The sequence below is a fragment of the Apium graveolens genome, chromosome 5, assembly GCF_009905375.1.
Source record: "Apium graveolens cultivar Ventura chromosome 5, ASM990537v1, whole genome shotgun sequence".
NCBI lineage: Eukaryota > Viridiplantae > Streptophyta > Magnoliopsida > Apiales > Apiaceae > Apium > Apium graveolens.
The window spans coordinates 296,306,879-296,330,598 of record NC_133651.1 but is presented as its reverse complement, the minus strand read 5'-3'; the positions used below and the strand labels follow the sequence as shown (position 1 = coordinate 296,330,598).

Below are 23,720 nucleotides of genomic sequence, written 5' to 3'. Positions count from 1 at the left end.
TGTGGGAAAGCATAACAACAACCATGGCAAGAACACGGAGTGGACACAACGCCCCTGAAGGAACACCAGCTGGGACAACTCAAATGATTTCGTCAATAATAGAGATACCCCCACACTCATCCTACGCCTCTACCCAAGGAAGAACCCTGATAAGGGAACTGAGCCTCAGCCACAAGGGATAAATCCCCCGGCTTCTCAAGGGACGAATCCCCAACTTCAGCAGATACATGCACCTGTGAACTCTCAACCCGGAAGGTATGAGTACTCAGCTATTGTTACCATGAATCCCCCTACGGGATGCCTCTTTATCCCGAGGTTGGAGGAAGTGGGCATACTGGACGAAGTGAAGCTCGGGGACAAACACCCCCTACATACGAGGTTTGGCTCCTATCCCGGAGGATCGGGAATTTTCTGGTCCTTATACTGAGAGAGTTTCTGAATCTTCGAATGATGAAGTGGCCCAAAGAAGGAGGCATGCTGGTAAAGAGCCGATGCCTAATGGTAACCAACGTCCCAGGAGCACCCAAGGAACGAATCCCCAAGAAGTGCAGGAGAGAATCAGGGCTCACGAGACCGAGATTCAAAGGCTGAAGCGCGACTTGGAGGCGCACTAGGCCCCCAGGCCCCTACTGCCTCCAAGGGGGAGAAATCATCCTCCAATCATAGACCTGGATGGTCGTTACGAAGAAGGACTTGTTATGGATTAAAAACTAAGATGTATGATTATTGTATTTATTACTAAGGAACGTGAGCTTCGAGTCTCGATTTGACTGCTCTTGTGTTTCGCGACTCAACCTGCCTTAACAAGATGTCTATGTACCTTGCTGATTGCCAAGGATCAAGTCAAAAAATGTAGTTCTGATTTGTGGGGTGAGTCCCCTTATATAGATGTTGGGAGTCCTTGAATTGGACTTGGTATAGGAGACTCGGTGGTCAAGTCTCTGAATTAGAATGGACTTTGGCGTCCTAGGAAGTAGGAAACTGATTCCTTATCCTATGAGGTTCCTTGGAGGCCAATCTACAAGGATTCATATCCCTTCTAGGACTTATCTTAATAGTTATTTTCTCCCTTATTAATTAATTATGAAATTAATTAATAATCAGGGTTTTGGGCCTTCTTTGTTCCATCAGGCCTGATCTGGTCCATCAGGCCTGATCAATGTGTTAACCTTTTTGGTCTGAATATCATACATCTTCTTATTGGGCCTTGCAGCCCAATTCATATATAATTATTGCAATATTAACTATGTAATTAGGATTTATTTATTCCCTAACATTTGCCCCCCAACTTTTGGGAAACAGTGACTAGGTTTCGCAGAAGTTAAGTTCATTCGTTCCCTTCCAGGGTATCGTTTTTGCGTAAAGTGTGGAGCGACCTACACATTTACAACGATTTTCTTTTTATTCCTTTTATTCAGGAATTATCTTAATTTTCAGGATTTTTTTTTCTTAATTCTGGGATTTTTCCTTAATTTCCAGGAATTTTTCCCTTAATTCTGGAATTTTTCCTTAATTTTCAGGAATTTTTTCCTTAATTCTGGGATTTTTCCTTAATTTTCTGGATTTTTCCCTTAATTCTGGGATTTATTCTTAATTTTCTGGATTTATTCCTTATTCTCTGAAAATATCAACATTTTTCGGAAAATATTTTAAGGAATTTCCTTAATTTTCTGGGAATATTCAGAATATAAAATCCCTCTTTTTTTTAATACATATTTCGACCAGGAATCCCATTCGACTAGGATCCTGGTCGAATTATCCTTCATTTAGCCCTGGTCGATAGCATTTCGAGGAGGGCTCTTTCGATCAGGAATCCTGGTCGAATTTCGGCCAGGATTTTTATGTATATTTTTTTTTCGAGCAGAAACCTTCGACTAGGATTTTTCTTCCCTTTCGGTCAGGATTCCATGTTTTTGACCGAATTAGCCTTCTTTTGGTTGCCCAGGTCGACAGAAATTCGGGCAGGATCCATTCGACTAGGATTATGCCTTGCTTTCTGGTCGACAAGGTTTAATTTCTGGTCGAATTAACTCTTTTATTCAGCCCTGATCGCAGCTATTTCGACCTCGAGTCATTCGACCAGGAATATAATGCAAGTCCTGATCAAATTGGGTCAGGATATATTAATTTTTTGCATATATTTTTTTTTGTGATTTTCACATATTTGGATTCGGGCCCTTAAACCTGGGCTGGACTTTTTTCACTGGGCCTGGATTCTCTTGGGCCAACCCTTTAGTGGGTTCTAATTTGGGCCTATCTTTTAGGCTTTGTATTTTGGAAAATATTTGGGCCTCAAGCTGGGCTTGTATTTTGGGCCTTGATTTTGGTTTTCCCACTCGATTTTTGGCCCTTTTCCTGGGCTTTGAGCCCGGGCTAGTTTATATTCTTCCAATCTGGGCCTTTTGCTCAGGCTTATTCTTAATTGGGCCTTTTTCTGAATCGGGCTTTTCCTTAGACCCAATAATTCTTGGGCTGGTCCCCATTTCTAAGCCAAATTTTAAGAACATTTTGGAATTTTCGAGGTTGTTATGGAATTTTTCCAAATGTTTCTGGATTTTTCCAGAAAGTTTCCAAAATTCTTCCAACACTCTGTAGAGCATTCCAGAATGTTCCTGAACTTGGGCCCAAATGGGCTTTTCTAGGCCCATTTTCCCTTTTCTCCTCCTATATAAAGGTGGGAGGAGTGTGTTTTCATTCACACTCACCACTCTTCATTTCACACATCTTTTCTCAAACATTCTAACCTCCTCCTCTCTCAACTCTCCTCCTTTAGAAGTTTTTCCGGCAACTTCTTTAGCCTTTTCTGGCTTCCTTTTTCATTAAAGGTTTCCAGGTCCTTCCCAGCTTCATCAATGGCTGATAAGAATTCCGAGAGAGCGGCCAAGATAGCCTCGGCTTCAAAGCGAGGTAAGGATATCGAGATCCGATCTTCATATATGTCTTTGATCGATATGATTAACACTAGGGGGGGTGAATATCCCTCCACTGCACATCTCGATTCTTTTAATCATTGTAACACTTGGCACAACATAGATTTCGATAAATTAAATGCGGTTTATAATGTTCTTCCTCCTCTTAGATTAGTTCCAGTTTCTGGTGGTGACCGTACTTGCCACTGGAAACCTGACACTCTTTTTATTTATACAGATGCCCTCGATGCTGGGCTTAGGTTCTCTTTTCATCCCTTCATTCCTCATCTTCTAGCTGATTTACAAATCAACCCATGTAAGCTTCCTCCAAACGCTTGGAGGAACATTTTATGTTTTATGGTTTGCTGCCTTAGGGAAGGTTTTTCCCTTTCTGTAGTTGTTTTTAGGAAGGTTTTTCAATGTTACAATAGCGCTTCTGGCAATTGTGGTTGGGTCTATGTCAAACAAAGACCCAAATGTAAGCATATCTTTAACAGCGCCTCCATTCCTGACAATAACCAAAATTGGAGGAATAGTTTCGTCGGGTTACATTGGGAGAATGGCAATTGGGGCACACTATTCAGATCTTCCTTCGGGAAGGTTAGTGATGGTAGCCTCAAATCCATTCACTTAACTCCTGAGGAAACTAATATTTATAATGAGCTAACTCGGGATGATGGCACTACAACCAGTTGACTCTCTTAGAGGAATTCTCCCTCATTCATGTGGGACTATCTTCTGTTTCTCAACAGGGTGTTTTTCTTCCCTTCTCAATTTTATTTAATTTCATGCATTATTGACACCACTTATTTTGTTTTTTATCTTATCTTGCAGCTGCCAAGGAGATCAATGAGGAGAACATGCCCCTTGTTTAGCAAACTGCTAGAATGAAGAAAGCTCGCCTTGTAGGCCTAGACACTCAAGGGAAGGCCACGGAGCCTATCTTCTTGAGGAAACACAAGGAGCCCATGGGGGAGGCTTCAGCTGAGGGAGCTGAGGGCCATAGTGCTCCTATTACTGCTGCTGCTCCTGCTGCTGCTACTACAGGGGCCTTTCAGCCTCTCTGGGGATTCCGCCGAGGGGATACCGTGGTGGGATCCACCAAGTATGCCTGGTATTGGTCCTATCATGGCGTGACTCCCAAGGATTTTACTGATGTGGTTGCCACCCCTGATCTTGAGAGGATAAAGCTCATGGGGGCTCAGTCTCTAGCTTCGGTATGCCCCCCTTTTTTGAACTTATCTTTCTTTCTTGTAGCATTTTCTTTCCTTACACTTTGTTAATTATTTTATTTCAGTCTAACGCCTATTTTCAAGGTGCTGTGAGGCAAGCCGAGTCATGGAAGTGGGCTTCTGACAAGGCTGATAATGCCCTTAGGAGGCAGCAGAAGAAGTATGTTGCTCTAGAGAAGAAGTTCAAGCGCAAGGAGGAAGAACTCGGAGAATCTAACGTCGAGCTGGTGGTGCTTCGGGCCGTGAAGGATAAGGCTATAGATAACCATTTGGACTCGGAGGAGTTTGCCCAGTCCATAAGGATAAGGGATGACTCAGTCTTCCCCGGGTTTTTTAGGACTGGTTGGGACACGGCCCTTGGGACCGTGAACGAGGCTTGTCCTGATATTAACCCGGCGGACTATGTCTGCCCTGATGACGAGGCTTTGCTGCAGAGGTTTCGCACTCGAGTAGTTGTCTTGGATCACGTTCCTCAGGACCCTCTTCTTCCAGGTCTGCTGAAGAAGACAGCTCTTCCTCCTCCTCCGAGACGATAGAGACTTCTAGCGAGAGCGGAGGGGATGACGATATGGATGCTGAGGGCACCTCAGCTCCTTAGAGCTTTTCCAGCCCTGCGTGGCTTGTTTACTTCATCTTATTTTCGAGACTTTATTTATCAAACTCTTGTAATATTTATTTGATCTATTTTATTTATTGGATTTTATGCTTGCATTTCACGCATTTGGTTTTATTTGCCTTGCCATAGAGATTCAAACATATTTCGAAAACTTTATGAATTTTCATAAATTGTTTGGGATTCATCCCTTACACGAGTCTTAATAAACCTCAAAGTAAAACTAGAACTTATAAATCCTAAACAAGCAAAGCTTCAAGGTGCTTTTCAACCTACTTATCATCTTGACAAGTGAGAATCCTATTCCGTCACCCTACACATAATAAACCTTCAGGTTTTGTGCATGCCAAGTTCTCAGGACTTCAAAACCATCCATAGTCTCCAGCTTGTAGGTTCATCTACCTTGAACACTCTTGACTTTGTATGGCCCTTCCCAATTCGGGGCAAGCTTCCCTTTCTGTCCTATACCAGAAGCTTCTATCTTCCTCAAGACTTGGTCACCTTGTTTGAAAAACCTTTCTTTAACCCTTAAATTGTAGTAGAATGAAGCCTTTTTCTGATATTCCATTATCTTCGCATGTGCCTCATCTCGCACTTCATTAATTAAGTCCAGGGCTAACCTTTGTCCTTCTTCATTCTCCTCAGCATTGAAAGCTTGAATCCTGGGAGAGGAATGTGATATCTCCACGGGAACAACTGCTTCTGCCCCATATGCTAACATGAAGGGAGTTGCTCCAGTCGTGACTCTACAGGTAGTCCTATAGGCCCATAGTATTGGGAGAATCTCATCCACCCAATTATTTCTCAATTTTTCGATCCTCTTCTTTAGTCCATCCAGGATTATTCGATTTGCTACCTCTGCTTGCCCATTGGCTTGCGGGTGAGCCACAGAGGTGAACCGTAACTCGATTTCATTTTCTTCATAGTACTTCTTGAATTCCTCGTTGTTGAATTGTGTTCCATTGTCGGTGACTAGAATACGGGGAATTCCATACCGGCACATAATATTTTCCCACAAGAATTGTGCAACCTGCTTAGTTGTGATTTTGGCCAAGGGTTTGGCTTCAATCCACTTAGTGAAGTAATCAATGGCTACAATCAGGAACTTCCTTTATGTCGTGGCCATGGGGAAAGGCCCCAGAATATCCATTCCCCACATAGCAAAGGGGATGGGCGAGTTGATAGAGGTCAGCATCTCGGGGGGTTGTCTAACAACCGGTGCATGCTTGTGACAGAGGTCACACTTCTTCACATATTCTTTGGCATCAGCCATCATTTCCGGCCAACAGAAGCCTAAACGGGTTATCTTATGAGCCAAGGCCCTGCCCCCCAAGTGTTGCCCACAAATACCTTCATGTACTTCTTCAAGAGCCAAGCGTGCCTCATCGGGCCTGAGACACCTGAAGTAAGGAACCACGAAAGATCTTTTGTACAAAATCCCATCTATCAAAGCGTACCTTAGTGCTCGAACAGCTAACTTTCGTGCTTCAGTAGCATCGTTTGGCAACCAACCAGTTTGAATGTGTTGGATTTTAATCACAGCGGAGGCATGGTAAAACACTTTTACACATATAAAATCCAAATAAAAGCATATAAATCGTGGTAAAAACATATGAATCGATTACTAACCTTTAATATGCGATCCAAAAGCAACGATCGGAGATCCATAGCAGCTGCTCCTCAAACGTGAAGCACTCCACCGGTATCCACCAAGAAAACGACGTTAAGGAGGAGGAGGAGGTGGGGAGAATTAGGTTTTATAAAATTTTGGGGTTAGAATAAAAATAGGGTTTATAATAGTATATTTATAGGCAAAATTTTCAGCTGAAATTTTCCCATAAATATTATTATTATTATTAACCCATTTATTATTCTTATTAATAATTAAAACACCTTTTAATTATTAATCCTTTTTCTAAACACTTTAGAAATAATTCTCTCTCTCGATTTAATTTCCAAAAATTAAATCCTTTAATTAATAATATTAAGAACTTTTCTTAATTAATTTATAATCAATTAAATCTCATTTAATCAATTATTAAATTTGCCAATTAATTATTTATTTCATAAATAAATAATTATTAGCCATTATTAATTAATTCCTCCACCATTAAATCATTCTCTTTTTATGGAGTGACCCTGTAGGTTCAATATTAAGCCGGTAATAGAAATAAATAATAATAAAACTATTTTATCATTATTTATATAAATTCTCTAATTTATTAAATATGATTAATTAATTAATCACATTTATTCTACATCGTGAGGGATACTTCTCAGCATATCGCGACTATCCGAATAATATGAATTCACTGCTTAGAATACCAATAACCTATTCAGTGAATAGTTACCGTACAATAAACTCCTTCTACCCTACAATGTCCCGATTAAATACAAGGCATGGATCTCGTGTCAAGCCTATCTAATTTAATCACTTGCTTACCATTTACTATGCTTAGTTCTATGCAAATTAGAAACTCCTTTCTAATTTTATTCACTCTGGCCAGAGATTCCTGAACTAGCATAAGTGGATCAGCCTTGAACATTCGCTTCCTTCACTGGAAGGGGTAGATCCTTTATTGATCATACACTATCTTCGTGTACAAATTCCTATACCCAATAGAGCCCTAATAATTGTCCCTGGAGACTAAGAACTAAACTAAAGCATAGTTCAGTGTACACAAGATGACTATGATGACCTCAATTCTAAGGATACTTGTACAACTATCACTATGTGAATAACTGCTGACACGTGAGTGAACTCCATCAGTTGTTCAGCTGTGCGAGTCATGTTCAGTGAACTTATTCTATAATAAGCACCTACATACTAGCTATAGTGTCACCACACAAATGTCTATGAGAACAGACATCCTTCATAATGAAGCAAGCATAGTATGTACCGATCTTTACGAATTATTAATTACCAGTTAGTAATCCTATGACCAGGAACTATTTAAGTTTAGAATTATCATCTTTTAGGTCTCAATATTATGATCTCATCATAATCCATAAAAGCTTTACTCTAAACTATGGTATATCTTATTTAAACACTTAAATAGATAGAGCCCGTAAAAACAAAACAAGTCTTTTATTAATATCAATGAAATCAAAACAGATTACATAAAAGTTATTCCTAAATCCTAATACATGATTGGACTTAGGACATATTCCTTTCAGAATGTGGGCCTTAATGGGATCTATCCATGACGTCCCCAGGCCTACAGGAGCTACAAGCTTAACATCTATGCTCCGTGTCTTCAAAACGCGGAAGTACACAATTCCTGAACTTTCTTCTATCTTGGATGAAGCAAACTTTGATAATGCATCTGCCTTAGCATTTTCCTCCCTTGGAATGTGCTCAACATGGCATTCATAGAATTGGGTCATCACAGCCCTTACTAGGCGTACATACTTAGCCATCGTATCATCCCTTGCTTCAAACTCTCCGTTTACCTGGGATATGACCAGCTTTGAGTCTTCACGGACTTTTAAGTTCTTGACTCTAAGTGTCCCTGCTAGGCAGAGGCCAGCTATCAGGGCTTCATATTCTGCCTCATTGTTTGTGGTTGGGAAGTCTAACTTCATGAAATACTCAATCAAGAACCCATCAGGGCTTTGTAAAACCAATCCTGCTCCACTTGAATTTGTTTTTGATGCTCCATCAAAATAGAGAACCCAATATTCTTTCTCCTTATCAACCTTCTCTTTGTCCCCCTTATCAACTTCCTTGTCTTGAGGTATGATATCTTCCTGCCCCCCGACTTCTTGGTTGGGTATGGTACATTCCACCACGAAGTCAGCTAATGCCTGGGCTTTTATTGTCGTCTGTGGCTTGTACTTAATGTCGAACTCTCCCAGCTCTATTGCCCACTTGATCAACCTTCCACTAGCCTTGGGACAATGAATGATATTTCTCAGGGGCTGATTTGTTAGCACCTCAATTTGATGAGCCTGAAAGTAAGGACGTAACTTTCTTGAAGCCATCACCACGGCTAGAGCAAATTTCTCAATAGTTGAATAATTCAACTCAGCACCATGCAGAATTTTGCTGACATAGTATACGGGTTTCTGGATTTTCAGTTCATCTTTAATCAATACAGCGCTCAAGGCACTCTCTGAAACAGCTAAGTACAAGAATAAAACTTCATTCAAAGCTGGCTTGGCCAATAACGGGGCCTGGGCCATATATTTCTTTAATTCCTCGAATGCCTTCTGGTTTTCCTCATTCCATACAAAGTCCTTAATGTTCTTTAGTGACTTGAAGAATGACAAGCACTTGTCTCCTGACTTGGAGATGAATCGTCCCAGCGCAGCAACCCTCCTGTGAGCTTCTGAACATCCTTGACAGTTTTTGGTGGTTTCATGTCCAGGATTGCCTTTATTTTATCCGGGTTAGCCTCGATCCCTCTCTTGGAGACCATAAATCCCAAAAAATTTCCAGACCCTACTCTGAAAGCACACTTTGTAGGATTTAACATCATCTTGTGGTACCTCAGGACCTCAAAAGTTTCCCTCAAATGGGTTATATGATCAGTCTTTACCAGACCCTTGACTAACATATCATCAACATAGACTTCCATAGTCTTGCCAATAAGATCCTTAAAAATTTTATTTACCAACCTTTGATAGGTGGCTCCTGCATTCTTAAGGCCAAATGCCATAACAAGATAGCAATAAACACCAAAGTCAGTGATGAATGATACCTTTGGAATATCATCCTTGTGCATCTTAATCTGATTGTATCCACTAAATCCATCCATGAAGCTCAGCATCTCATGCCCAGCAGTGGCATCAATCAAAGTATCAATCCTTGGCAACGGAAAATAGTCCTTAGGGCATGCATCATTCAGATCAGTGAAGTCTATACACATCCTCCACTTTCCATTGGCCTTCTTCACCATTACAGGGTTTTCTAACCATTCCGGAAATTGAATCTCCTCAATGAAACCAGCCTCTAAGAGCTTCTCTACTTCCTGTTTTATAGCTTCTTGTCTTTCCGGGGAAAAGTTTCTTTTCTTTTGCTTCACTGTCTTCCGATTTGGGTCCACATTCAACTTGTGAGTAATCAATTTTGGGTCTATGCCTGGCATATCAGCTGCTGACCATGCAAACACATCACTATTTTCTTGCAAAAATCTCACCAACTTCCCTCTAAGGGGCTCCTCGAGTGTGGCTCCAATGAAAGTCATCCTCTCAGGATTCTCGGGGGCTAAAGAAATCGAAACCAAGTCTTCTGCTGGCTTTCCTCTTTTCTCATCATTCTCTCGGATATCCATATCTTCAATAGGAAGAACCTGCCCCCCAACTCCATCTGCCCTCAAAGAGGCTACATAACAGCTTCTAGCCATTTTTTGATCTCATCTCTCTTCTCCAATCCCATTCTGGATGGGAAACTTCATAACTGAATGGTAGGAAGAAGGGACTGCCATGAAGGAATGTATCCCTGTTCTCCCCATGATAGTATTATAAGTTGAACTAGCCTTTACCACCACAAAGTCCAATATTTGCGTTGCTTGCCTTGGTTTCTGACCTATGGTGGTTAGTAACTTGATTATCCCTTCCACGGGACACTCTACTCCCGCAAATCCATATATCGGCATATCGGTTGGGTTCAATTGGGAGTCGTTATATCCCATCCTTAGAAAGGCGTCATGGAGCAAGATATGAGCTGAAGCACCATTATCCACAAGGACCCTCTTGACCGGGCTATTTCCTATTATCGTTGTTATGACCAGCGGGTCGTCATGAGGAAATTTCACACCCTCTAGGTCAGAATCATCAAAAGCCAATGTTACTCCTGTCCTGGCCCTCTTCGGGGCTTCTCCAACAATATGCATAACCTCTCTAGTATATGCTTTTTTGGAGTTCCTGGATAATTCAGCAGCAGTTGGTCCTCCAAAGATTGTGTTTATCACAGGCCCTCGAGGTCGCGGCCCTCCAAAAATTGCGTTTATAACCGGTCCTCTAGGCTGGGGATTCCGTCCCTGATCGTCTTGGTCCCTCCTACGATCTTCAAAGTTCTTCCTTGCATTGTTATTCCTATCCCCTCCTTCTCCAGTATATTTGTTCAATCTTCCTTTTCGAATGAGGAACTCAATTTCATCTTTCAGTTGTCTACACTCATCGGTGTCATGACCAACATCTTTGTGAAATCTGCAATACTTTCTCTTATCTAGCTTGGCAGGATCAACCTTCAAGGGCTTAGGCCAACGAATATCTCGATCTTTCTCGATTTCCATCAAGATCTGGCTTCTAGGAGCATTCAGCTTAGTGTATTCAGTGAACTTTTGCCCAGGTCCTCCCTTCTTGGGGGTTGAATCAGGGTTTTTCTCGGTTCTAGGATACTTGTCCTTAGCGATATACTCCAGATCAGTTTTCCGCTTCTTGCCTCCAGTGGGCTCATTACTCACAACGGTCTTTCTCATGCTCTCTTCCATCTTGATGTACTTCCCTGCCCTATCCTGGAGCTGCAACATGCTTTTAGGGGGACATTTGGCCAAGGACATCTTAAAAAACTCATCTATAGTTCCTTATTGCAGTGCTATCATGGCTACCTTATCATCAAGGTCTGGGACTTTTAAAGCCTCCTTCATGAAACGATTCAGGTAATCTCTCAAGGATTCCTTTATTCCCTGCACAATGCTCATAAGAGATGCTGAACTTTTCTCATGTACTCTCCCACTGATGAATTGCTTAATAAAAGCCTGATTTAATTCTCTGAACGACCCAATAGAGTTTGGGGGCAAACGACTATACCACCTTTGAGCCATACCCGACAGGGTTTATGGGAAGGCCTGACACTTAATAACATCATTCACGGGCTACAACAGCAGTGCATTAGAGAATGTCCTAACATGATTAGCGAGATCTCCCGTTCCATCATAAGCTTTAATAGTTGGTATCTTGAACTTCCTTGAGATATGGGCATTCATTATTTCTTCAGTGAAGGGCGGAGTAGGATCATCAGGATCTCCAAAGGGAAGAAGATTGCTTGGATCAGCCCTTGGGACAACAACCCTTCTCTGTACTGGACCATCCAAGTCTATGACAGGAGGAGGATTTCTCCCCCTAAGAGGTACTGGGGGTCTGGTGGTCTGGTGCGCCTTCAAGTCGCGCCTCAGCCTTTGAATCTCAGCCTCGTGAGCCCTGATCCTTTCCTGCACTTTTTGGGGATTCGTCCCTTGGGTGCTTTGAGGATGTTGGCTTCCATCAGTCATCGGCTCTTTACCAGCACGTCTCCTTCTTGGGGCTACTTCATCATCCGAAGATTCGGAGTCTCTCTCAGTGTAAGGACCAGAAAATTCCTGATCCTCAGGGATAGGAACCAATCCTCGTATGTATGGGGGCGATCGCCCTCGTGCTTCACTCCGTCCAGTATGTCCACTTCCTCTAACCTAAGGGTAAAGGGGCATCCCATAAGGGGGGTTAGTGGTCACAACAGTTGAATACTCGTACCCAATGGGTCGATAATTCACAGGTGCATGTAGTTGTTGAACTTGGGGATTCATACCTTGAATAGCCTGGGGAATCGTCCCTTGTGGCTGAGGTTGAGTTGCCCCTATCTGGGCTTCCCCTTGGGTAGGTGCATAAGTTGAATGAGGAGGTATCTCCACGGTTGACGAAATCACTTGGGTTTTCCCCGATGGTGTTCCTTCCTCAAGAGCTCTAATTGTTCTCCGTGTTCTCGCCATGGTTTGTTATTGTGCTTTCCCACAGACAGCGCCAAATGTTATGGATTAAAAACTAAGATGTATGATTGTTGTATTTATTACTAAGGAATGTGAGCTTCGAGGCTCGATTTGACTGCTCTTGTGTTTCGCGACTCAATCTGCCTTAACAAGATGCCTACGTAACTTGTTGATTGCCAAGGATCAAGTCAAAAAATGTAGTTCTGATTTGTGGGGTGAGTCCCCTTATATAGATGTTGGGAGTCCTTGAATTGGACTTGGTATAGGAGACTTGGTGGTCAAGTCTCTGAATGAGAATGAACTTTGGTGTCCTAGGAAGTAGGAAACTGATTCCTTATCCTATGAGGTTCCTTGGAGGCCAATCTACAAGGATTCATATCCTCACTAGGACTTATCTTAATAGCTATTTTTCTCCCTTATTAATTAATTACGAAATTAATTAATAATCAGGGTTTTGGGTCTTCTTTGTTCCATCAGGCCTGATCTGGTCCATCAGGCCTGATCAATGTGTTAACCTTTTTGGTCTGAATATCATACATCTTCTTATTGGGCCTTGCAACCCAATTCATATGTAATTAATGCACTATTAACTATGTAATCGGGATTTATTTATTCCCAATCAGGACTGTTGTCCCAAGAGCTGATCCAAGCAATCTTCTTCCCCTTGGGGATCCTGATGATCCTACTCCACCATTCACTGAAGAAATAATGAGCGCTCATATCTCAAGAAAATTCAAGATGCCCACCATCAAAGCTTATGATGGCACTGGAGATCCCGCTAACCATGTCAGGACGTTCTCCAATGCACTATTGTTGTTATCTTGTTATGGTGTTTGGTCTCAAGAATGCAGGAGCCACTTATCAAAGGTTGGTAAATAAGATTTTCAAGGATCTTCTTGGCAAAACCATGGAAGTTTACGTTGATGACATGTTAGTCAAGAGTCTAGTGAAGAATGATCATATAACCCATTTGAGGGAAGCTTTTGAGGTCCTAAGAAACCACAAAATGATGCTGAATCCTGCAAAGTGTGCTTTCGGAGTGGGATCTGGAAAGTTTTTAGGATTGATGGTATCCAAGTGAGGAATTGAGGCCAATCTCGATAAAATAAAGGCAATCTTGGACATGGAGTCACCAAATACTATCAGAGATGTTCAAAAGCTCATTGGAAGGGTTGCTGCATTGGGGCGATTCATCTCCAAATCTGGGGACAAGTGCTTGTCGTTCTTCAAATCCTTGAAGAAGGTTAAAGATTTTGTATGGACTGAGGAAAGCCAGAAGGCATTCGAAGAATTAAAGAGATATATGTCCAAGGCCCCGTTATTGGCCAAGCCAGCTCTGAATGAGATCTTATTCTTGTACCTGATCGTTTCAGAAAGTGCCTTGAGCGCTGTATTGGTTAAGGAGGAACTTAAAATCTAGAAACTCATATACTATGTTAGCAAAATTCGGCATGGGGTTGAGTTGAATTATTTAACTATTGATAAGTTTGCTTTAGCCTTGGTAATGGCTTCAAGAAAGTTGTGTCCTTACTTTCAAGCTCATCAAATTGAGGTACTAACAAATCAGCCATTGAGAAATATTATTCATAGCTCCAAGGCTACTAGGAGGCTGATTAAGTGGGCAATAGAGTTAGGAGAATTTGACATCAAGTATAAGCCACAAACGGCAATAAAAGCCCAGGCATTAGCTGACTTCGTGGTAGAATGTACCATACCCAACCAAAAAGTTGGGGGGCAGGAACATACTCCAAACACAGAAGGAGACAAAGAAAAGGATGTTAAGGAAAAGGAATACTGGGTTCTCTATTTTGATGGAGCATCAAAAATAACTTCAAGCAGAGCAGGGCTAGTTTTGCAAAGCCCCGATGGGTTCTTGATTGAATATGCTATGAAGTTGGACTTCCCAACTACGAACAATGAAGCAGAATATGAAGCTTTGATAGCTAGCCTCGGCCTAGTAGGAACACTGAGGGTCAAGAACTTAAAAGTTTGTGGAGATTCGAAGTTAGTCATATCACAAGTCAAGGGAGAGTTTGAAGCAAGGGACGATATAATGGCTAAGTATTCCGCCTAGTTAGGGTTGTGATGACTCAATTCAATGAATGACATATTGAGCACATCCCAAGGGAGGAAAATGCCAAGGCAGATGCATTGTCAAAATTTGCTTCATATGAGATAGAGGAAAGTTCAGGAAGTGTATACTTCCGCATTTTGAAGACACGGAGCATTGATGTTAAGCTTGTAGCTCCTATAGGGCTGGGGACGTCATGGATGGATTCCATTAAGGCCCATATTCAAACTGGTTGGTTCCCAAATGACGTGTTGAAGCACAGAAGTTGGTTGTTCGAGCACTGAGATACTCCTTGATCGATGGGATTTTATATAAAAGATCTTATGTGGTTCCTTACTTAAGATATCTCAGGCTCGATGAGGCACGCTTGGCTCTTGAGGAGGTACACGAAGGTATCTGTGGGCAATTCTTGGGGGGCAGATCGCTGGCTCATTATATAACCCGTATAGGCTTCTATTGGCCAGAGATGATGGCCGATGCCAAAGAATATTTGAAGAAGTGTGATCGTTGTCAGAAACATGCACCGGTTGTTCGACAACCACCCGAGATGTTGACTTCCATTAACTCTCCCATCCCCTTTGCCATGTGGGGAAAGGATATACTTGGGCCTTTCCCCATGGCCACGGCACAAAGGAAGTTCATGTGTGGCTATTAATTATTTTACTAAATGGATTGAAGGCAGTCTTTTGGACAAAATCACAACTAAGCAACTTGCACAATTTCTGTGGGAAAATACCATGTGCCGATATGGAATCGCGCGCATCCTGGTCACCGATAATGGAACGCAGTTCAACAATGAAGAGTTTAGGAAGTACTGCGACGAGAATGAGATCGAATTGCGATTCACCTCTGTAGCTCATCCACAAGCCAATGTGCAAGCGGAAGTAGCGAATCATATAATTCTAGATGGGTTAAAAAAGGATTGAGAAATCCAGGAATAAGTGGGTGGATGAAATACTCCCAAAATTTTGGGCTTACAGAACTACTTGTAGAGTCACTACCGGAGCAACTCCCTTCATGTTAGCATATGGGGCAGTAGAAATATCGCACTCATCTCCCCGAATTCAAGATTTCAATGTTGAGGAAAATTAGGAGGGGAAAAGATTAGTCCTGGATTTAATAGATGAAGTAAGAGATGCGGCGTATGGAAGGATAGTGGAATATCAAAAGAAAGCTTTCTTTTATTATAACCTAAGGGTAAAGGAGAGATTCTTCAAGTAAGGAGATTTGGTCCTAAGGAAGGTAGAAGCCTCTGGCGTAGGGCAGAAAGGAAAACACACCCCAAATTGGGAAGGGCCATACAAGGTTAAGAGCGTTCAAGGAAGAGGGTCTTACAAATTGGAGACAATGAGTGGGGAAGAAGTACCTCGGACTTGACATGCTCAAAACCTGAAAGTTTACTACCTATAGCTTATGCATACTATAGTGGTAAAAAGATTGAAAAGCACCTTGAAGCTTTGCTTGCTTAGGATTTCATGTGTTAATAAGACTATTACTTTAGATTCTAGTTCTACACAGAATTATCTAAGGGATGAATCCCAAGAGTTTCCATAAACTTGTTTCAGGACAGTTTGGTTCATCTTATCCTAGAACTGTTTGGTCCACATATTATATATGGTTGAGTTTGCTTATTTATTTTCAGTACAAGTACGAAAAAATGAGAGAGAAAGCTAGGAAAGGCAAGAAAACTATCTAACTCTCATAAACAGTGCAAGTACTTTAAAGAAAAGAGAGGCAAATAAACAACTGGAAAATAACTGAAATAAATCCTGAAGGGAATAAGTTCAAGATATAATAAGTTAAGAAAAACAACAAACATAAAAACACTACTCCTCCATGTGGGAGCCTTCCTTCCCCTACTCCTTCTCAGCACCTCCCTTCTCAGCATTACTAGAAGGCTCAGCATCCTTCGCGGGAGAAGCAGGAGGAGAGGTAGTGCTGGGATCCAGGATACGATCATCAGGATGAGGAGAGTTAAAGAGAGCATCCAAGCTATCATCCGTCTCTAGTTGTTCAGGACTTATAAAGTCCTTAGGATCTACTAAGCCAAGATGCTTCTCCGAAATAGTCTTCATAGCCGCATCCCATCCCTGGGTAAACTGCAGAGTATAAAGACCCTCATCATGGATTTCCATGAGATTCTTGAATTTCGCAGAATCCATGTAATCATCAATGATGGTTTCCTTATCGCTCTGAAGCTTAACCAGCTCAGAATGAGCCTTAGACAGCTCCTCCCCCTTGGTAGCCAGCTTCTTCTCCGGAACCTAAGCCCTCTCTTTCCACTTCTTCCTCTCCCTCTCGAATTTATCCGAGTTCCCCTTCCAGGACCTAGCTTGATGAAGGGCCTCCTGGAAGTAGGTGTTGCTCTGCATAAAAAAACATGAGTTAACACAAGTTTATAAAGAGGGAAGTTGGAATTTGAATAGAAAAGAAAGGGATGTTACCGCAACTTGGGCTTAAGAACCCAGAAGCTCAATGGACTCAATATTACTCCCCGTGACAATGTCAGTGAAGTCGTGGGGAGTGATAGAGTGATACGACCAGTCCTTGGCATATTTGGTGGATCCTACCACCGTATCGCTTCTTCTGAAGCCCCAGTTAGGCCTAAAAGAGTGCGCCTTCAAGGGGGATCCACATCATCCCCCAATTCCATCAGCGGGGCGTGGGGCCTAAGGAAGGAAGGAGCATCAGGCTTGCTTCTGGGGTCTTTGTTCAACTTGGCCCTGTTCTGGCGGCCAAATTCCCCCTTCTTAGGCCTTTGATATTATTAATGGCCTCGCAAGCTGAAATGAGAAAGAAGAAAAGCATTAAAAATCTGGAAATATTATAGTTGCAATAAAAGAAAGAATGAAATAGTTGTGCTGGTAAAGTTACCCTTATCACTGGCCTGAAAGAGACCAACTTTCTGCAAGGAGAACTCCTCTAAAAGGGTCCAAGTATCTATTTTCCCATCATCCGAAATAAGGGCTTGATAGGCCACCTCCTCCTCATCAGTTAGCCTAATGCTAGCGGGACTACCATCTGACACTTTATAAAAAAACCTAGGGAAGAGCGTGACCCAATCACCCCCAGCCCAAGTCAGCCTAACAAACTCATCTCTCCACTTGGGGTTATTCTCAACTATGGAGTTACCATAAAAAATGTGGGGAATTTTGGGTCGTTGACGTATTAAAACCCAGCTCGGTTGAGATAAAGAACCGTTATAAAACTGGAAAAGTTTTCTAAAGACAGCTACGGAAAGGGGAAATTTATTCCTAAGACATAGAACCATAAAACAAATAATATTCCTCTCTGCATTAGGAGGGAGCTGACATGGGTTTATCTTTACATCTGCGAGCAAACGAGGGATAAATTTATGAAACGGGACCTAAGACCTGCGGTTAGGGCTCCTCGATAAATAAACAGTGTATCACCTTCCCAATTACATGTCCTATCCCCTGGGGCGGCCGCGGTAATCCTAAGGTGGGGAGGAAGTTTATACATGGTGTTTAAAGCCTCAATCCTACCCTCAAATTCGTGGAAAGTTTTACCATGATTATATGAATCTAAATAAGATAAAGAGGGATATTCATCTCCTCTAGAATTTATCATATCAATAAGAGAAGTACAGGGAGATTGGATTTGAATTGCAGTACCTCTCTTGGAAGAATTCATCTTTCCTAGTCGAATTAGATCGTGATACGCAATTAATGTTCTTGGGATGAAGGCTTGAAACCCAGAAAAGTCTGAAGATGGTGGAGCTGTGGTGGCTGAGATCGCCGGAAATTGCCTTTCTAGAGAGAAGCTTGAGAGAGGTTTGAGAGTAGTTTGAGAAATAAGAAGTGAAATGAGGATTCTCACTTCTCACTTCTCTTTTATAGTCGAAAATCTCGAGATACGAAGTGCCTAAAGCCCATAAGGCAAGGCCCAATTTGAGAAAAGCCCACCAACAGGGAAGCTTCAGGGATATTCTGAAAGCAGGAACATAAACTGAAAGGTCAAAAATCGACCAGAATTTTGAAGAAATTATTCAATCAGAGCCCTGATCGAAAGAAGGAAGTACCCTGGTCGAAATTTTATTCGATTACAAGGGTAAAAAATCACTTTGTTCGATCAGAGTCCTGATCGAAAGAAGGAAGCACTGTGATCGAAATTTCATTCGATTACGGGGGTAAAATATCACTTAGTTCGATCAGAGTCCTGATCGAAAAAGGAAGAACTGTGATCGAAATTTTATTCGATTAAAGGGGGGAAAAGTCACTTAGTTCGATCAAAGCCTTGATCGATAAAGGATAAAATCCTGATCGAATTTTCAATCGAACAAAAAGGCAGAAGCATGTTTAATTCAATCAGAATCCTGATCGATTTCGATCAGGATTCATGGCCTACTCCACCTCAGACCTCACTGTCAAAAATACACTCAATTCGATCAGGATCCTGATCGATTTCGATCAGGTTCCTGGTCGAAATTTCATAGACCAGAGTGACAAATTATAATCTAGTTCGATCAGAATCCTGATCGATTTTGATCAGGATTCCTGGTCAATTTTGCGTGATTCCTGGTCAAAATTCCATCGACTAGAGGGACAGATTGGCAGTTAGTTCGATCAGAATCTTGATCGATTTCGATCAAGAATCCTGATCGATTTTGCATTTCTCCTGATTGATTATGTGTCAGAAATTGAGAATAAATCCAAAAAATAAGGATAAATTCTGAAAATTAATGGAAAAGTTCCTAAATATTAAGGAAAAATTCATGTGAAACTCAGAAATTAAGGGAAAAATACCAGATAAATTCCTAAGTAATAGGAATAAAGGGAACGAATGGACTTAACTTCTGCAAAAAAATTTACGATTTCCCAGAAGTTGGGGGCAAATGATAGGAAATAAAAATAAACCCTGATTGCGTAATTAATATCGCAGTAATTATATTAACATTGGGCTGACAATTAAGAAGAGGCCCAAGACCCTTGGTAGGGGCCCAAAAATATCCTAGGAATATAATTGGTGTTAAAATTAATTAGACCAGATGCGGTCCAATAACGAAGCCCAATTAGGAAGGGCCCAAAACCCTGAATATTAATTAATTTTGTAATTAATTAATAAAGGATAAATCAGCTATCAAGATGAGTCCCAATGAGGATATAAATCCTTGAAGATTAGCCCCCAAAGGACCTGATAGGATAAGGAATCAGTTTCCTACTTCCTAGGACTTCAAAGTCCATTCTAATTATGAGACTTGCCCATCAAGTCTCCTAACCCAAGTCCAATTCAAGGACTCCCAACACCTATATAAGAGGTCTCACCCCCAAGTAGAACTACATTTTTGGCTTAATTCTCTAATTCACAGAGATACGTAAGCATCTCGTAAAGGCAGAGTTAAGTTATGAAATACGAGAGCAGCCATTAAAGACCTTGAGTTTCCGAACCTTAGTAATAAATACAGCAATTAATATACCTTTGTTCTTAATCCATAACAAAAATGAATTAAAATATTATTTTATAGGAAATTAAAAAATCAAAAAAAAAATCAAATACATGTATAGAAATAGGAAAATAGTATAATGGGGTTTGTACACCTGCGATTAAAACTATTAGTATAATATTTATAAGCAGGAAATGACATTTCCATTTCCCCTAAATTGAGGTACATATAAGGCAATACTACTTAACTTCTTATGTACAAGACTAGTCAATCTGTAAATTTGCTATGAATATGTTATTCTTTATTATTCTCACTTTATCCAAAATGAAAACTCTCATCGACTATCTTTCATTCTATCAAATATGTGAAGATTTTTTAAAAGGATGATAGATGATTTTATTTTAAAAAGTCTATTATTTATATAAAAATATTAATTTATATTTCTATTATAATTAAATCAATCATTTTACTTAAAATATATCTTAAATTTAAATTAAAAAATTGGAAATCTTTATACAAGTCACTAGTAAATATTTTTTATTTGTTGAATATATAAACTTTATCCATGTAGAATTGCTCGGAATGCACATACGATATCACATTTATTATTCGCGGATGACTGTTATTTCTTCTTTCGAGCCACGAGGACAGAAGCAAATGTTATGAAGCGAATACTGGAAAGATATGAGGGTATATCGGGATAAATGATCAATTATACGAAGTCATCAGTTAATTTTTCTTCGAATAATACTAAAAAAGATAGAAGGAAGGTGTGTCAGCAGTTGGGAGTAACGGAAGTTCAGAATCCAGGCAAGTACTTGGGAATGCCCATGTATGTGGGTAGGAGGAAAATTGTAACCTTTTCTTTTCTGTCTGAAAAGGTTAATCAAAAGCTTCAACTTTGGCAAAATCAAACTTTATCTAAGGTAGGTAAAGTGACCTTATTAAAGACGGCAGCTTAAGTGGTTCCTAAATTTTGGATGAGTATGTTGTTGATACCTCTGGAGGTGTGTGATAGAATTGAGAAGAGCGTGTGATAGAATTGAGAAGAGCATGAATGCATTTTGGTGGGGGTGGAAGTCCAGGTAGAGGGATCAAATGGATATTTTGGGAGAGACTTTGTACAATTAAAGAGGATGGTGGGCTGGGTTTCAAGAGGTTAAAGGAGTTTAACGTGGCGATGTTAGCAAAATAGGCTTGGTGTGTGATAAATAATGCAAATCCATTAGTAACAAGTTTACTGTGTGCTCGATATTTCCCCAACTCAAATTTTCTAGATGCAAATCTTGGGAACAATCCTAGTTACGTATGGCGGAGTTTAATGGAGGCTCAAGGTGTGATAAAACAAGGATGTAGACGCCGTATTGGGGATGGAAGAGATACAAAAATCTGAAAGGTGTCATGGCTACCTAGCCTTTGAATGGATACCTCACAACGGATATGCTGGAAGAGTTACAGGACACAAATGTGGAGAATTTGATGGATGAGAGTAAGAGATCATGGGATGAAGAAGTGCTGCAGGATATTTGTAATGTTCGAGATTGTGAGTTGATAAAGAAGATTCCAATTCCAAGAACTAGTAAGAGGGATTCTTAGTTCTGGCTTTTTGATGAGAAAGGGGAGTTTTCAGTTAAATCATGCTATAGACACATTCGAGGTGAGAGTGAGTGTCCAGAGAAGTTGTTCTGGAAAAAGCTGTGGGGATTAAAATTACCAGGTACGGTTATAAACTTTTTATGGTATATTTGCAGAGGTGTGCTTCTTACATCTGTTGCTTTGGCTGGGAAACATGTCGAGATTAGTACGGTATGTTCGTGGTGTCAAATGGCTGAGGAGGATGATATGCATATTCTTTTTCAATGTTGTTTTGCTAGGGAATTGTGGGAAAAGGTTGGCCTTGCTGAACTGGTCACTGTTTTACCAGGGGATAATGTTATGACACTTCTAAAACGAGTGTATTAGAATGGTGGACAGCAGCGAAGTGGGTTAGTTGGATTGATGTGTTGGAATCTATGGTACAGGAGAAATGGCTGGGTTTGGAACCGTATAAATACCTCAAGTTTTGGAGTTAAGGCCAGGATGTTTAACATGTTAGAAGAATGGAACCGTGCAAGGGAAGATATGCAAAAAAGAACAGATTCTGGTAGTCGAACATGGCGTAAACCCCCTGAAGGGTGGTTTAAGATCAGTGTAGATGTCGTGTGTATGTTAAGGACTGGGCAGATGGGAGTGGGATGTGTTATCCGAGATGAGTGTGGCCATTTTATGCGAGCTAGAAGTCAGGTGGTGCAGGGCTGTCTACAGTCAAGGGAAGTTGAGGTAATAGGCTTAAGAGAAGCCTTACTGTGGATAAAGAATTGGCGACAAAGTAAGTGTATCTTCGAGAGTGATTCTAAGGTTTTGGAGGAAGCTGTTAATGGAGAGGGTGGACAATCTTATTTTCATACGATTGTTGATGATTGTAGAGATATTCTTAAACACTTTGATAAAGTGTTAATGATGTTTGTCCCTAGGTCTGCGAATACGGTAGCACACTTGTTAGCAAAAGCTACGTATTCTATGTCAGGTCTTCAAGAGTGGTTATTTACTGCTCCAGAATTTATTATTTGTAATATTGCTTCTGAGGAAGTTTAAAGTAATGCAAGTACGTTTTGTTTCAAAAAAAAACTTTATCCATGATTACAAGAGTGTAGAGTTAATAAAGATACAACTTGATGAAATCTTTCAAACTTGGAGTTAATCCCTTTAATCCTTTTTCAAGTTCTCTCTACCTCTCTTCCTCTCTCTCAATCTCAATAATACAAGCTCCCTCCGATAAATTTGAATATTAAATATAAAACCTAATATAAACGTGTTTTTAAATATCCTCTAGGAAAAATACAATCTTTCTACTAGAACTAGTTGGATTTTTGTTGTGAAACTCGTAGCCCAACTTCCAGGCTTATTTACGAGATGATCCAGTCCAAAATAAAATATGAGAACACCTCCAAATTGAAGATATTCCTTTAGCTTCGCGTGGACTAGTAGATGGCCCAAATCTGATGTCCAGAACTCAAGTTAAGGCCTAAACGGTTGTTGTACAAGCCCTCCAACAAATCCAAATTTTCATATGATTTTAGCCCAAATAGTCCAAATCCCTTCCAACTTTGAGAATAATTATTTTCTATCATTAAACACTAAAATAATATTAAAAATAACTCAATTAAATACAAAATCGTATAAATATGCACATAAAATCCCTTAGAATATATAATTAAATATATAGGGAATTGATAAATAAACTCTTCATTTTACTATTTAGGCTTCAAATATAAAATTAGGTCATTTTTATTACACATTTGCCCATGTTTTTAACAAGTGGAATTCATTGAATTTGTCTTCATCATAGGCAATTATGTCATTACAAGACACTTGGGGCTTAAATAGTAATTTTTGGAGCTTATTTTTCAATTCCCAATGTATATTCTATCAAATATCCTCACACTTGGTATTTTGAACGTCCTTGGGCAAGCTAATATAATATAACTACTACTAATATCATATTCGTAAGGTGATCACGATTTCATTTAACATATGCAACATGCCCTTTAAACCTCAAGGTAGCCCTAGCGGACGAGTAAGGTCTCGTGAGTGCCTATAGTGAATGTACCCATAAAATCCATCTAGCTCATGTAACATGCAACTGCATGAACACAACTAAATGATCTAAATACAAAGATCTCAACTATAATAGTTAATGTCAAGTTAGAAATAACCCTCAGCTCATGCACCAAGTTTAGACATAATCAAGTTCACACAATATC

At 40.5% G+C, this 23,720-nt stretch overlaps 1 protein-coding gene across 1 annotated transcript; it reads left to right on the top strand.

Annotated features, from left to right (window-relative positions):
* Window positions 1-21,225: 21,225 nt before the first annotated feature.
* On the top strand, window positions 21,226-22,551 carry LOC141661069 (uncharacterized). The gene is made up of 3 exons (XM_074468051.1): window positions 21,226-21,251; window positions 21,669-21,872; window positions 21,939-22,551. The coding sequence occupies exons 1-3, from the start codon at window positions 21,226-21,228 to the stop codon at window positions 22,549-22,551; spliced, it is 843 nt and encodes a 280-aa protein (XP_074324152.1).
* Window positions 22,552-23,720: the final 1,169 nt, after the last annotated feature.

Excerpts from the sequence above, each read along its gene's own strand:
- LOC141661069 (XM_074468051.1), top strand. The coding sequence starts at position 21,226 with ATGGCGGAGTTTAATGGAGGCTCAAG. Across the intron at positions 21,252-21,668 it reads GAGTTTAATGGAGGCTCAAG|AGGTGTGCTTCTTACATCTG; the intron begins GTGTGATAAAAC and ends GTATATTTGCAG. Across the intron at positions 21,873-21,938 it reads ATGACACTTCTAAAACGAGT|GAGAAATGGCTGGGTTTGGA; the intron begins GTATTAGAATGG and ends TCTATGGTACAG.